This window comes from Heptranchias perlo, chromosome 10 (genome assembly GCF_035084215.1).
Source record: "Heptranchias perlo isolate sHepPer1 chromosome 10, sHepPer1.hap1, whole genome shotgun sequence".
Taxonomy (NCBI): domain Eukaryota; kingdom Metazoa; phylum Chordata; class Chondrichthyes; order Hexanchiformes; family Hexanchidae; genus Heptranchias; species Heptranchias perlo.
Window position 1 is genome coordinate 2,668,251 of NC_090334.1, and position 13,894 is coordinate 2,682,144.

General features: G+C 46.0%; 1 protein-coding gene across 1 annotated transcript in view; it reads right to left on the minus strand.

The window, feature by feature from the left end:
- The window catches only part of LOC137326393 (stAR-related lipid transfer protein 9-like), a gene marked incomplete at its 3' end in the record, with an annotated part of 232,894 nt that overhangs the window by 84,292 nt on the left and 134,708 nt on the right, over window positions 1-13,894 (minus strand). Inside the window, exons 5-7 of the mRNA XM_067991435.1 lie at window positions 6,395-6,427; window positions 6,240-6,301; window positions 1,269-1,381 (exon numbers count right to left, since the gene is read on the minus strand). Coding sequence (XP_067847536.1) covers window positions 1,269-1,381; window positions 6,240-6,301; window positions 6,395-6,427 — 208 coding nt within the window. The remainder of the gene's footprint in view (window positions 1-1,268; window positions 1,382-6,239; window positions 6,302-6,394; window positions 6,428-13,894) is intronic.

Here is a 13,894-nt window from a genome sequence, read left to right on the forward strand (position 1 = left end):
CGCTCGGCTCGGCTCCTCAGCTGTACTCAGCGCTCTGAAATCCCGCCTTTTATCGGACGCTCCCTCCGCTCGGCTTGGCTCCTCTCAGCTGTTCTCAGCGCTCTGAAATCCCGCCTTTTATCGGACGCTCCCTCCGCTCGGCTCCTCTCAGCTGTACTCAGCGCTCTGAAATCCCGCCTTTTATCGGACGCTCCCTCCGCTCGGTTCGGCTCCTCTCAGCTGTTCTCAGCGCTCTGAAATCCCGCCTTTTATCGGACGCTCCCTCCGCTCGGCTCGGCTCCTCTCAGCTGTACTCAGCGCTCTGAAATCCCGCCTTTTATCGGACGCTCCCTCCGCTCGGCTCGGCTCCTCTCATCTTCTGCCTCCACACAAAGGTTACCTTTTTGATCTCTAATAGGCCCTACTCTTTCCTTCGTTATCCTCTTGCTCTTAATGTATTTATAAAACATCTTTGGGTTTTCCTTGCCAATATTTTTTCATGCCCTCTCTTTGCTTTCCTAATTTCCTTTTTAATTTCACTCCTGCACTTTTCATACTCCTCTCGGCTTTCTGTAGTATTGAGCTCTTGGTATCTGACATAAGAGTCCCTTTTTTACCTTATCTTACCATGTATGCTCCTTGACATCCGGGGGCTCTAGATTTGGCAGTGCCACCCTTTTTCTTTGTGGGAACATGTTTACTGTGAACCCCTTGAATCTTCCTCTTGAATGTCTCCCACTGCTCTGACACTGATTTACCTTCAAGTAGCTGTTTCCAGTCCACTTCTGCGAAATCACTTCTTAGCTGAGTAAAACTGGCCTTTGCCCAATTGAGAACTTTTACTCCTGTTCTTTCTTTGTCCTTTTCCATAACAGTCTGTACAGACTATAAGCATAACAGCTTACAGTCCTTTTCACAGTGAATCATGTTCCCTGTTTTTGCATCATCTATAAATTTGAATCATGTGCCCTCCACTCTACCCAAGTCCACGTCACATATTCATACATATTCTGAGAAGGAAAAACAGCCCGAGCACTGACCCTGGGGTACACACCAGTTTAATCCTTGTGCCACACCAGACCTGGGAGTGCTGCAGGCTGAAACTGTGTGCCAAAAGTACAAAAGTGGTCTGTTCGCAAAATGGCAACCCTCACCTGGTCATTCACCCTGTCATTTGGGTGCAGTGGCAAGTTCAGCATGTTGAAAACCGGCAGAATTATACACAATCTGCGATTAAAGCTGTCAAAGTCAGAAAATGATCTAATTTTATAAACAAAGTGTGAGATTACCTTCCACATAGGGACCTTTATCGGGGTGTTCACGCACACGAAGGGTGTAGGGTTTGTTTCCATCGCAGCGCTTCAGAAGATCTCGAACACGCTCATTATAAATTTCCAGAAAGCTGCAAAGGAACAGGCTCCTATTAGTGTACAGTGAACAAACAGCAAATTTACAAAACACGATGAAGGTTGGAAATCTAAAGTAAAATTCGAAAATGCTGGGATTGCATGCCATGTCAGTCAGCATCTGAGAGAGAAAGATGGGTTCATTCATAGAGTGGGTCCCTTCTTCCGACTGATAGGAACATAGGAACAGGAGAAGGCCATTCAGCCTCTCGAACCAGTCAATGAGGTCATGGCTGATCTCTATCCAAATTCCATTTACCTGCCTTAGGACCATATCCGTTAACAGTCTTGGCAAGCAAAAATCTATCAATCTCAGATTTAAAATTATTAATTGAGTTGCATCTACTGCTTTTTGTGGGAGAGTGTTCCACACTTCTACCACCCTTTGTGTGAAGAAGTGTTTCCTAACTTCTCTCCTGAATGGCCTGGCTCTGATTTTTAAGGTTATGCCCTCTTGTCCGAGACTCCCCCCACCAGCAGAAAAAGATTCTCTCTATCTACCCTATTAATTTCTTTCAAAATCCTAAAAACCTCAATCAAATCACCCCTTTACCTTCTATATTCCAGGGAATACAATCTTAGTTTATGTAATCTCTCCTCATAATTTAACCCTTAGGAACCCTGGTAACATTCTGGTGAATCTGCGCTGCACTCTTTCCAATACCAATATATCATTTCTAAGGTGCGGTGCCCAGAACTGTATGCAATACTCCAGATGTGGTCTAACCAGTTGTACAGCTGTAGCAAAACTTCCTCCCCTTTATATTCTAGCCCTCTAGTCATAAAGGCTAACATTCCATTAGCCTTTTTGATTATTTTTTCAAACTGACTACGACATTTTAGTGATCTGTGTAAATGGACCCCTAAACCTCTTCGGATCGCCACTGTTCCTAGCTTTACACCATTTAAAAAAATACTCAGATCTATCCTTTTTTGGTCCAAAATTGATGACTTCACATTTACCTGCGCTGAAATCCATCTGCCACAGTTTTGCCCACTCACTTAATCTATCAATGTTTCTGTAATCTAATGCTCCCATCTACACTACTTACTATGCCACCAATCTGTGTCATTGGCAAACGTGGATATATGGCTCACAATAGAGAGCTATATATCTTAAGCCATATATCTTATTCTTAAGCTATTAATAAATATAGTGAATAGTTGAGGCCCCAGCATAGATCCTTGTGGGACATCACTAGTCACTTCCTTCCAACTCGAGTACATATCCATTATCCCTACTTTCTGTCTTCCATCGCCTAATCAATCTCCGAACCAGATCAATAATTTGCCTTCAATTCCATGAGCTTTAATTTGAGCTAAGTCTCTTACGTGGAACCTTATCAAATGCTTTCTGGAAGTCCATATAAACTACATCCATAGACTTCCCCTGTCTATGACTTTAGTTACTTCCTCAAAAAATTCAATGAGGTTTAGACATGACCTACCCTTCACAAATTCATGTTGGCTCTCTCTAATCAGCACAAATTTCTCCAAGTGCTCAGTCATTTTGTCCTTATAGATTCCAATAACTTCCCCACAACAGATGTTAGATTAACAGGTATAGAATTTCCTGGTTTCTCTCGCACCTTTCTTAAATAATGGAGTTACATTTGTAATTTTCAAATCTAAAGGGACAATTCCTGAATCGAGAGAGTTTTGGAAGATTATGGCTAAAGCATCTGCAGTTTCTTCAACTACTTCCTTTAAAACCCTGGGGTTTGAGAGTTCCAAAATCTTCTGCTTTTACATTTAATTACAGAGGATTTACAGCATAGAAACAGGCCATTCGGCCCAACTGGTCTATGCCGATGTTGATGCTCCACACGATCCTCCTCCTTCATGTCACTCTATCGACATATTCTTTTACTCCTTTCTCCCTTAACTAGCTTTCCCTTAAATGCATCTACGCTATTCGTCCCAACTACTCCTTGTGGCAGCGAGTTCCACATTCTCACCACACTGTGTAAAGAAGTTTCTCCTGAACTCAATTTTTAATTTTACATTGTTCTTGTTATGTTGGATGTTTTCTGTTACAGCAGTAAATAATCAATAGCCAAGACTGTGTTAAATAGGTTTCCTGTAGTATCCTATTTATACAGGTTGACCCTACCACTTAACACAAGTCAAACATTTCAACATCAAGTCTATTCAATGTATAAATATATATCAATCAATATACACCCAATTTTAAATAATGGAAGGGCAAAGAAATGTCAATATCTTGATTGTATAATTGAGTTTTTTATGTAATTATTAATACAACACAGTCTGGAACTCACTTCCGCTGAACTGAAATGATGCCAGCAGAGTCCAGGTAGATCTAATGAAAACTATTACTATGGTGCATTGCTAAGAACTTCAGTGTCTCATGAGATATGAGTTGTAGGAATCACTAGAACAACATTTATACCAACGATAAAGCCCTGTGCACTATATTAGTAAATTAGAGTAGAAAGCAATATTTTTGATATGGTGGTTACAACCTATATGGATCCTTTGTGCTGGTTGCTATGAAAGAGATTTAGGATAAAGAGCAGGAGAAACTTTTTTTTTACATCGAGGTTTCTAAGCTTGTGGATTGCACGACCAGAGTTAGTGACTGAAGCAGAGACGATGTTAACATTTAAGAATGGGTTTGATCAGTGGTTGAAGGAAAGGGGAACAAAGGGGAACAAAGGGGAACAAAGGGGAACAAAGGGGTATGGGAACAGATTATGGGATTTAGGACCACTGCTCCTTTGGTCTAGTTGAGGCAAATGGCCTGTCTCTGTGTTATAATCATCAGCAAAGTGATGGAAGGTGCCGTCAACAGTGCTATCCAGCGGCACTTGCTCACTAATAACCTGCTCACTGATGCTTAGTTTGGGTTCCGCCAGGACCACTCAGCTCCAGACCTCATTACGGCCTTGGTCCAAACATGGACAAAAGAGCTGAATTCCAGAGGTGAGGTGAGGGTGATTGCCCTTGACATCAAGGCAGCATTTGACCAAGTGTGGCACCAAGGAGCCCGAGGAAAATTGAAGTCAATGGGAATCAGGGGGAAAACTCTCCAGTGGCTGGAGTCATACCTAGCATAAAGGAAGATGATAGTGATTGTTGGAGGCCAATCATCTCAGCCCCAGGACATTGCTGCAGGAGTTCCTCAGGGCAGTGTCCTCGGCCCAACCATCTTCAGCTGCGTTAGCAATGACCTTCCCTCCATCATAAGGTCATAAATGGGGATGTTCGCTGATAATTGCACAGTGTTCAGTTCCATTCGCAACCCCTCAGATAATGAAGCAGTCCATGCCCGCATGCAGCAAGACCTGGACAACATCCAGGCTTGGGCTGATAAGTGGCAAGTTACATTCGTGCCAGACAAGTACCAGGCAATGACCATCTCCAACAAGAGAGAGTCCAACCACCTCCCCTTGATATTCAATGGCATTACCATTGCCGAATCCCCCACCATCAACATCCTGAGGGTCACCATTGACCAGAAACTTAACTGGACCAGCCACATAAATACTGTGGCAACAAGAGTAGGTCAGAAACTGGGCATTCTGCAGTGAGTGACTCACCTCCTGACTCCCCAAATCCTTTCCAAGGCACAAGTCAGGAGTGTGATAGAATAATCTCCACTTGCCTGGATGAGTGCAGCTCCAACAACACTCAAGAAGCTAATCACCATCCAGGACAAAGCAGCCCGCTTGATTGGCATCCCATCCACCACCCTAAACATTCACTCCCTTCACCACCAGCGCACCGTGGCTGCAGTGTGTACCATCCACAGAATGCACTGCAGCAACTTGCCAAGGCTTCTTTGACAGCACCTCCCAGACCTGCGACCTCTACCACCAAGAAGGACAAGTGCAGCAGGCACATGCACGTTCAACATGCATGGACAACGCCACCTGCACTTTCCCCTCCAAGTCACACACCATCCCGACTTGGAAATATATCGCCGTTCCTTCATCGTCTCTGGGTCAAAATCCTGGAACTCCCTTCCTAACAACACTGTGGGAGAACCTTCACCACACGGACTGAAGCGGTTCTAGAAGGCGACTCACCACCACCACCTTCTCAAGGGCAATTGGGGATGGGCAATAAATGCTGGCCTTGCCAACAACGCCCACATCCCATGAACGAATAAAAAAAATTCTATATAATTCTATGCCATGGTGCTTCAATTTACCTTCCCAACACCAATCAATCTCTTGCATGTTGATTGCAGAATCTAACTTGAACCATTCCTTTCTCTCCGTCTTTACAATCACCCCCACTGTTCTCACAATTGCAACAATACAAAGTGTCATCCAAGCATCCTCAGTGCCACTGAAGGGAATAAACTATTTTCACTTGTGTTAAGGATGCCGTGATGGTCATATTTCTTACACAATTCCTAGACAAAGTAAATCTGACGCACAGAATAGATGGGAAAATCAAAGAGGCAGATGGACAGGGAATGCCATTGTATTACAAGTTTGGGAGCAGTGTTGCACTATTACATTCAAGCTCCAAACCTGAATTATGCTCTTCACAACATTCCCAGCTTAGGGAACAATTTATAACAACGTCATCTACATAAGCTGGCCTCACAGTGGTACAGGAGTAGGTCAAGTGCAGAGGAGGTACTTGCTGTCATCTCCAAACTAATTTGTTCTCATAGTATTTCCAGCAGTGCTAATTCATGAAGGGTGAGGGGAGGGGGGGGATGGGGGGGAGGGGGGGGGGGGGATGGGGGGGAGGGAGGGGGAGACACAGAGCGAGCGACAGGCAAAGAAAGGAAGATAGGTAGCTATATCGACCAACTGTAAGTGCTATCAATTCAGGGCTGAGATTTTAAAAAGCAATACTAGTGTTAATTCTCACCTAACTTCTATTCTGCACGATGCGAGCTTCTCTTGGTAGTCATCCACCCTGGAAAAAAGTCCCTGTAAAAATTTAAAAAAATATGAAACACTGGATATGAATCAAATGACTAAATGTGAGGTGAATATCATTGAAATTATCGGGAAAGCAATTACCTTGCATATCCTTGGTGTCAGCCCAATCGATGCCTATGGGACACAGAGGAATAATGAGTCATGTGACATTCATACTTCACGAGTTTCCTTACTCAAAAACCATCTGATAAAGTCATTACTTATATACTGAATTAAACAAATTGAGTTTTACTCTCACAGCTTCCGTTCTCTGACCCTCCCGACCATGAAATGTTCTTCTCACTGTTACATATATAATCTGCACAATTGAAAATGTTTTCCTCTTATATTTTTCCACCTCCAATGATGTTTGTTGTGATACACCTCTTGCTCTTCACCTTAACAATCACTCAACCTGACATAAAGGACTTGCATTTCTGTAGCTTTCAGAACCTCAGGATATCCCAAAGCGCTTCACAGCCCATGAAGAACTTTTGAAGTGTTGTCACTGTTGTAATGTAGGAAATGCAGCAGCTAATTTTCACACAGCAAGGTCCCACAAACAGCAATGTGATAAATGACCAGATAGTCTGTGTTTAGTCATGTTGGTGGAGGGATAAATATTGACCAGGACACAGGACACTATTCATCTTCGAATAGTTCCATTACCTAGACATAGAAATACGGCAGGGGGACTGTGATAGACTCGAACATATTAACATCGAGCGGGAGGAGGTATTGGCGGTTTTAGCAGGCCTAAAAATGGATAAATCCCCAGGCCCGGACGAAATGTATCCCAGGCTACTGTGTGAGGCAAAGGAGGAGATTGCGGGGGCTCTGACACATATATTCAGAACCTCTCTGGCCACAGGGGATGTGCTAGAGGACTGGAGAACCGCTAACGTAATACCATTATTCAAGAAGGGGAGTAGGGAAAAACCGGGGAACTACAGGCCAGTGAGCCTAACATCAGTGGTAGGAAAATTATTGAAAAAAATTCTGAAGGACAAAATTAGTCTCCACTTGGAGAAGCAAGGATTAATCAGGGATAGTCAACATGGCTTTGTCAAGGGAAGATCATGTCTGACTAATTTGATTGAATTTTTTGAGGGGGTGACTAGGCATGTGGATGAGGGTAACGCAGTGGATGTGGTATACATGGATTTCAGTAAGGCCTTCGATAAAGTCCCCCACAGGAGACTGGTCAAGAAGGTACGAGCCCATGGAATCCAGGGTGCCTTGGCACTTTGGATACAAAACTGGCTTAGTGGCAGAAGGCAGAGGGTGATGGTCGAAGGTTGTTTTTGTGACTGGAAGCCTGTGGCCAGTGGGGTACCACTGGGATCGGTGCTGGGTCCCTTGCTGTTTGTGGTCTACATTAACGACTTGGATATGAATGTAAAAGGTATGATCAGTAAGTTCGCTGATGATACAAAGATTGGTAGGGTGGTAAATAGCGAGGAGGATAGCCTCAGTCTGCAGGACGATATAGATGGGTTGGTCAGATGGGCGGAACAGTAGCAAATGGAATTTAACCCGGAAAAGTGCGAGGTGATGCACTTTGGAGGGACTAACAAGGCAAGGGAATACACAATGAATGGGAGGACCCTAGGCAAGACAGAGGGTCAGAGGGATCTTGGTGTGCAAGTTCACAGATCCCTGAAGGCGGCGGAACAGGTAGATAAGGTGGTAAAGAAGGCATATGGGATACTTGCCTTTATTAGCCGAGGCATAGAATATAAGAGCAAGGAGGTTATGATGGAGCTGTATAAAACACTGGTTAGGCCACAGCTGGAGTACTGTGTGCAGTTCTGGTCGCCGCACTACAGGAAGGATGTGATCGCTTTGGAGAGGGTGCAGAGGAGATTCACCAGGATGTTACCAGGGCTGGAGCACTTCAGCTATGAAGAGAGACTGGGAAGATTGGGTTTGTTTTCCTTGGAGCAGAGGAGGCTGAGGGGGGACATGATTGAGGTGTACAAAATTATGAGGGGCACAGATAGGATGGATACTAAGGAGCTTTTTCCCTTCGTTGAGGGTTCTATAACAAGGGGACATAGATTCAAGGTAAAAGGCGGGAGGTTTAGAGGGGATTTGAGAAAGAACTTTTTCACCCAGAGGGTGGTTGGAGTCTGGAACTCACTGCCTGAAAGGGTTGTGGAGGCAGGAACCCTCACAACATTCAAGAAGCATTTGGATGAGCGCTTGAAATGCCATAGCATACAAGGCTACGGACCAAATGCTGGAATATGGGATTAGAGTAGACAGGGCTGATGGCCGGCGCGGACACGATGGGCCGAAGGGACTCTATCCGTGCTGTATAACTCTATGACTCTATGACTACCTCCACCTCAGAGTGCAGACGGCGCCTCATCTGAAAGCTGGCACCTCCGACAATGCAGCACTCCCTCAGCCTATTCAGTACTGTTCTGGAGTGGGGCTTGAACTCACGACCTTCTGATTCAGAGGCAAGAGTGCTTCCACTGAGCCAGGGCTGAGTTTATAACTAAAATAATCTATTGCTGTATACATCACAGACAGCAGGCTGTCAGTGAAATGAAGCACAGATGTCTTGCATGGCTCACAGTGGTTTGCACATCCGTTTGTGATCCATTCCAGAAACGCCATTATTCAGTGCCAATGCCTCTGGGAAATGATAGGTTTTCAGGATTATCATCACGACCGTAAATATCCAAAAAAAGTATGACATTAACCAGACGTTCATCACTCAAATCAGTCGGAAGAAACAGCACTTCCTAAAGTGGTAGAGCCTCTGGGACTCGCATTGTTCAAGTGAATAGAAAAGACACTTTGCTATGTGCTGGAATCGGCTGTAACTTGTCTTTCAAAACAGGAGTCAGTCTCTTGACCTGAACCCAAGATCAAGTCATTCAGCTGATGCTTCATGTGCTCCAAATCCATCAACTTTTCAATCTTCAATTCAGGAGAAAATATTACACCAATTTAGATGTTTCCATTATCTTTGGCAGTGTCTGTATTTTACAGGAAACAGAATAGGTACAGAAGAAAATGAAATAAAGTTTGTGGATTGAGGTAGAGTAAGATAGAGATTTAAAAAAAAAATCACAAATTCGAGATCTCAAATAAAAACAGAAAATATTGGAAATACACAGCAAGTCAGTCAGCCTCTGGGAAATGATAGGTTAATATTTAGGGTGGGGTCCCTTCATCCAACCAGAGCGGCGGCGGACCTGAGCGGGAGCAGAGGAGAGAGACCGAGAGCGGGGATAAAAGAGCGGCGGACCGAGGCCCGAGACCAGAGCGGCGGCGGACCTGAGCGGGAGCAGAGGAGAGAGACCGAGAGCGGGGATAAAAGAGCGGCGGACCGAGGCCCGAGACCAGAGCGGTGGGGGACCTGATTGGGAGCAGAGGAGAGAGACCGAGAGCGGGGATAAAAGAGCGGCGGCCCGAGGCCCGAGACCAGAGCGGCGGCGGACCTGATCGGGAGCAGAGGAGAGAGACCGAGAGCGGGGATAAAAGAGCGGCGGACCGAGGCCCGAGACCAGAGCGGCGGTGGACCTGAGCGGGAGCAGAGGAGAGAGACCGAGAGCGGGGATAAAAGAGCGGCGGACCAAGGCCTGAGACCAGAGCGGCGGCGGACCTGATCGGGAGCAGAGGAGAGAGACCGAGAGCGGGGATAAAAGAGCGGCGGCCCGAGGCCCGAGACCAGAGCGGCGGCGGACCTGATCGGGAGCAGAGGAGAGAGACCGAGAGCGGGGATAAAAGAGCGGCGGCCCCAGTCCCAAGACCAGAGCGGCGGCGGACCTGAGCGGGAGCAGAGGAGAGAGACCGAGAGCGGGGATAAAAGAGCGGCGGCCCGAGGCCCGAGACCAGAGCGGTGGGGGACCTGATCGGATCAAAAACAACAACAGAAAACCAAGGAGTGACGTCACAGGACAGCAGGTAAGTGATTGGTTGGTGAGTATTACTGTTTTTTTTCTACTCTAAATTAGGCATTGGTTTAAACTAAGAGCTGGGAAACTAAGCAGCTTTTATAGCAGGTCGTTTTTTTTTTTAGTGAACCTAGGTCCCTGGTATAGTTAACATTTTCAAATTTCAACGTAATTTAAAAGGGGTAACTAAGCTAAGGCAAATCATGGCAGCAGACCTCGCACCCGTGATTTGCCCCTCCTGCAAGATGTGGGAAGTCATGGACACTACCAGTGTCCCTGCCGACCATGTGTGCAGGAAGTGTGTCCACCTGCAGCTACTGACCGATCGCATCTCGGAGCTGGAGCTGCGGGTGGACTCACTGTGGAGCATCCGCGATGCAGAGAAACTCGTGGATAGCACGTTGAGCGAGTTGGTCACACCGCAGGTAAAGGCAGTACAGGCAGGAAGTGAATGGGTGACCACCAGGAAGAGTAAGAGGTGCAGGCAGGTAGTGCAGGGGTCCCCTGTGGCCATCCCCCTCTCAAACAGGTATACCGTTTTGGACACTGTTGTGGGAGATGGCTCACCAGGGGAAGGTGGCAGCGGCCAGGTTCATGGCACCGTGGCTGGCTCTGCTGCACAGGAGGGCAGGAAAAAGAGTGGCAGAGCTATAGTGATAGGGGACTCGATTGTAAGGGGAATAGACAGGCGTTTCTGCGGACGCAACCGAGACTCCAGGATGGTATGTTGCCTCCCTGGTGCAAGGGTCAGGGATGTCTCGGAGCGGCTGCAGAACATTCTGGAGGGGGAGGGTGAACAGCCAGTTGTCGTGGTGCATATAGGTACCAACGATATAGGTAAAAAACGGGATGAGGTCCTACAAGCTGAATTTAGGGAGTTAGGAGTTAAACGAAAAAGTAGGATCTCAAAGGTAGTAATCTCAGGATTGCTACCAGTAGCATGGGCTAGTCAGAGTAGGAATGACAGGATAGCTAGGATGAATACGTGGCTTGAGAGATGGTGCAAGAGGGAGGGATTCAAATTCCTGGGACATTGGAACCGGTTCTGGGGGAGGTGGGACCAGTACAAATTGGACGGTCTGCATCTGGGCAGGACTGGAACCAATGTCCTAGGGGGAGTGTTTGCCAGTGCTGTTGGGGAGGGTTTAAACTAAAGTGGCAGGGGGATGGGAATCGATGCAGGAAGTCAGTGGGAAGTAAAGTGGTGACAGAAACAAAAGGCAGTAAGGGAGAGTGTACAAAACATGACCGGACAAATGATCTGAGAAAGCACGGCAAAGACCAAGGGAAGTCTAGATTAAACTGCATTTATTTCAATGCAAGAAGTCTGATGGGCAAGGCAGATGAACTCAGGGCATGGATGGGTACATGGGACTGGGATGTTATAGCTATTACTGAAACATGGCTAAGGGAGGGGCAGGACTGGCAGCTCAATGTTCCAGGGTACAGATGCTATTGGAAAGATAGAGCAGGAGGTAAGAGAGGAGGGGGAGTTGCGTTGCGTTCTTGATTAGGGAGAACATCACGGCAGTAGTGAGAGGGGATATATCCGAGGGTTCGCCCACGGAGTCGATATGGGTAGAACTGAAAAATAAGAAGGGAGAGATCACGTTGATAGGATTGTACTACAGACCCCCAAATAGTCAACGGGAAATTGAGGAGCAAATATGTAAGGAGATTACAGACAGCTGCAAGAAAAATAGGGTGATAATAGTCGGGGACTTTAACTTTCCCAACATTGACTGGGACAGCCATAGCATTAGGGGCTTGGATGGAGAGAAATTTGTTGAGTGTATTTAGGAGGAATTTCTCATTCAGTATATGGATGGCCCGACTAGAGAGGGGGCAAAACTTGACCTCCTCTTGGGAAATAAGGAAGGGCAGGTGACAGAAGTGTTAGTGAGGGATCACTTTGGGACCAGTGATCATAATTCCATTAGTTTTAAGATAGCTATGGAGAAGGATAGGTCTGGCCCAAAAGTTAAAATTCTAAATTAGGGAAAAGGCCAATTTTGATGGTATTAGACAGGAACTTTCAGAAGTTGATTGGGAGAGTCTGTTGGCAGGCAAAGGGACGTCTGGTAAGTGGGAGTCCTTCAAAAATGTGTTAACCAGGGTTCAGGGTAAGCACATTCCTTATAAAGTGAAGGGCAAGGCTGGTAGAAGTAGGGAACCTTGGATGACTCGGGAGATTGAGGCCCAAGTCAGAAAGAAGAAGGAGGCATATGACATGCATAGGCAGCTGGGATCAAGTGGATCCCTTGAAGAGTATAGAGATTGCCAGAGTAGAGTTAAGAGAGAAATCAGGAGGGCAAAAAGGGGATATGAGATTGCTTTGGCAGATAAGGCAAAGGTGAATCCAAAGAGCTTCTACAAATACATAAAGGGCAAAAGAGTAACTAGGGAGAAAGTAGGGCCTCTGAAGGATCATCAAGGTCATCTATGTGCGGAACCACAAGAGATGGGTGAGATCCTAAATGAATATTTCGCATCGGTATTTACGGTTGAGAAAGGCATGGATGTTAGGGAACTTGGGGAAATAAATAGTGATGTCTTGAGGAGTGTACATATTACAGAGAGGGAGGTGCTGGAAGTCTTAACGCGCATCAAGGTGGATAAATCTCCGGGACCTGATGAAATGTATCCCAGGACGTTATGGGAGGTTAGGGAGGAAATTGCGGGTCCCCTAGCAGAGATATTTGAATCATCCACCGCTACAGGTGAGGTGCCTGAAGATTGGAGGGTAGCAAATGTTGTGCCTTTGTTTAAGAAGGGCGGCAGGGAAAAGCCTGGGAATGACAGACCGGTGAGCCTGACATCTGTAGTGGGTAAGTTGTTAGAGGGTATTCTGAGAGACAGGATCTACGGGCATTTGGAGAGGCAGGGACTGATTAGGAACAGTCAGCATGGTTTTGTGAGAGGAAAATCATGTCTCACGAATTTGATTGAGTTTTTTGAAGGGGTAACCAAGAAGATAGATGAGGGCTGTGCAGTAGACGTGGTCTACATGGACTTTAGCAAAGCCTTTGACAAGGTACCGCATGGTAGGTTGTTACAGAAGGTTAAATCTCACGGGATCCAAGGTGAGGTAGCCAATTGGATACAACATTGGCTTGACGACAGAAGACAGAGGGTGGGTGTAGAGGGTTGTTTTTCAAATTGGAGGCCTGTGACCAGCGGTGTGCCTCAGGGATCGGTGCTGGGTCCGCTGTTATTTGTTATTTATATTAATGATTTGGATGAGAATTTAGGAGGCATGGTTAGTAAGTTTGCAGATGACACCAAGATTGGTGGCATCGTGGACAGTGAAGAAGGTTATCTAGGATTGCAACGGGATCTTGATAAATTGGGCCAGTGGGCCGATGAATGGCAAATGGAGTTTAATTTAGATAAATGTGAGGTGATGCATTTTGGGAGATCGAATCGGGCCAGGACCTACTCCATTAATGGTAGAGCGTTGGGGAGAGTTATAGAACAAAGAGATCTAGGAGTACAGGTTCATAGCTCCTTGAAAGTGGAGTCACAGGTGGATCGGGTGGTGAAGAAGGCATTCAGCTTGCTTGGTTTCATTGGTCAGAACATTGAATACAGGAGTTGGGATGTCTTGTTGAAGTTGTACAAGACATTAGTTAGGCCACACTTGGAATACTGTGTACAGTTCTGGTCACCCTATTATAGAAAGGATATT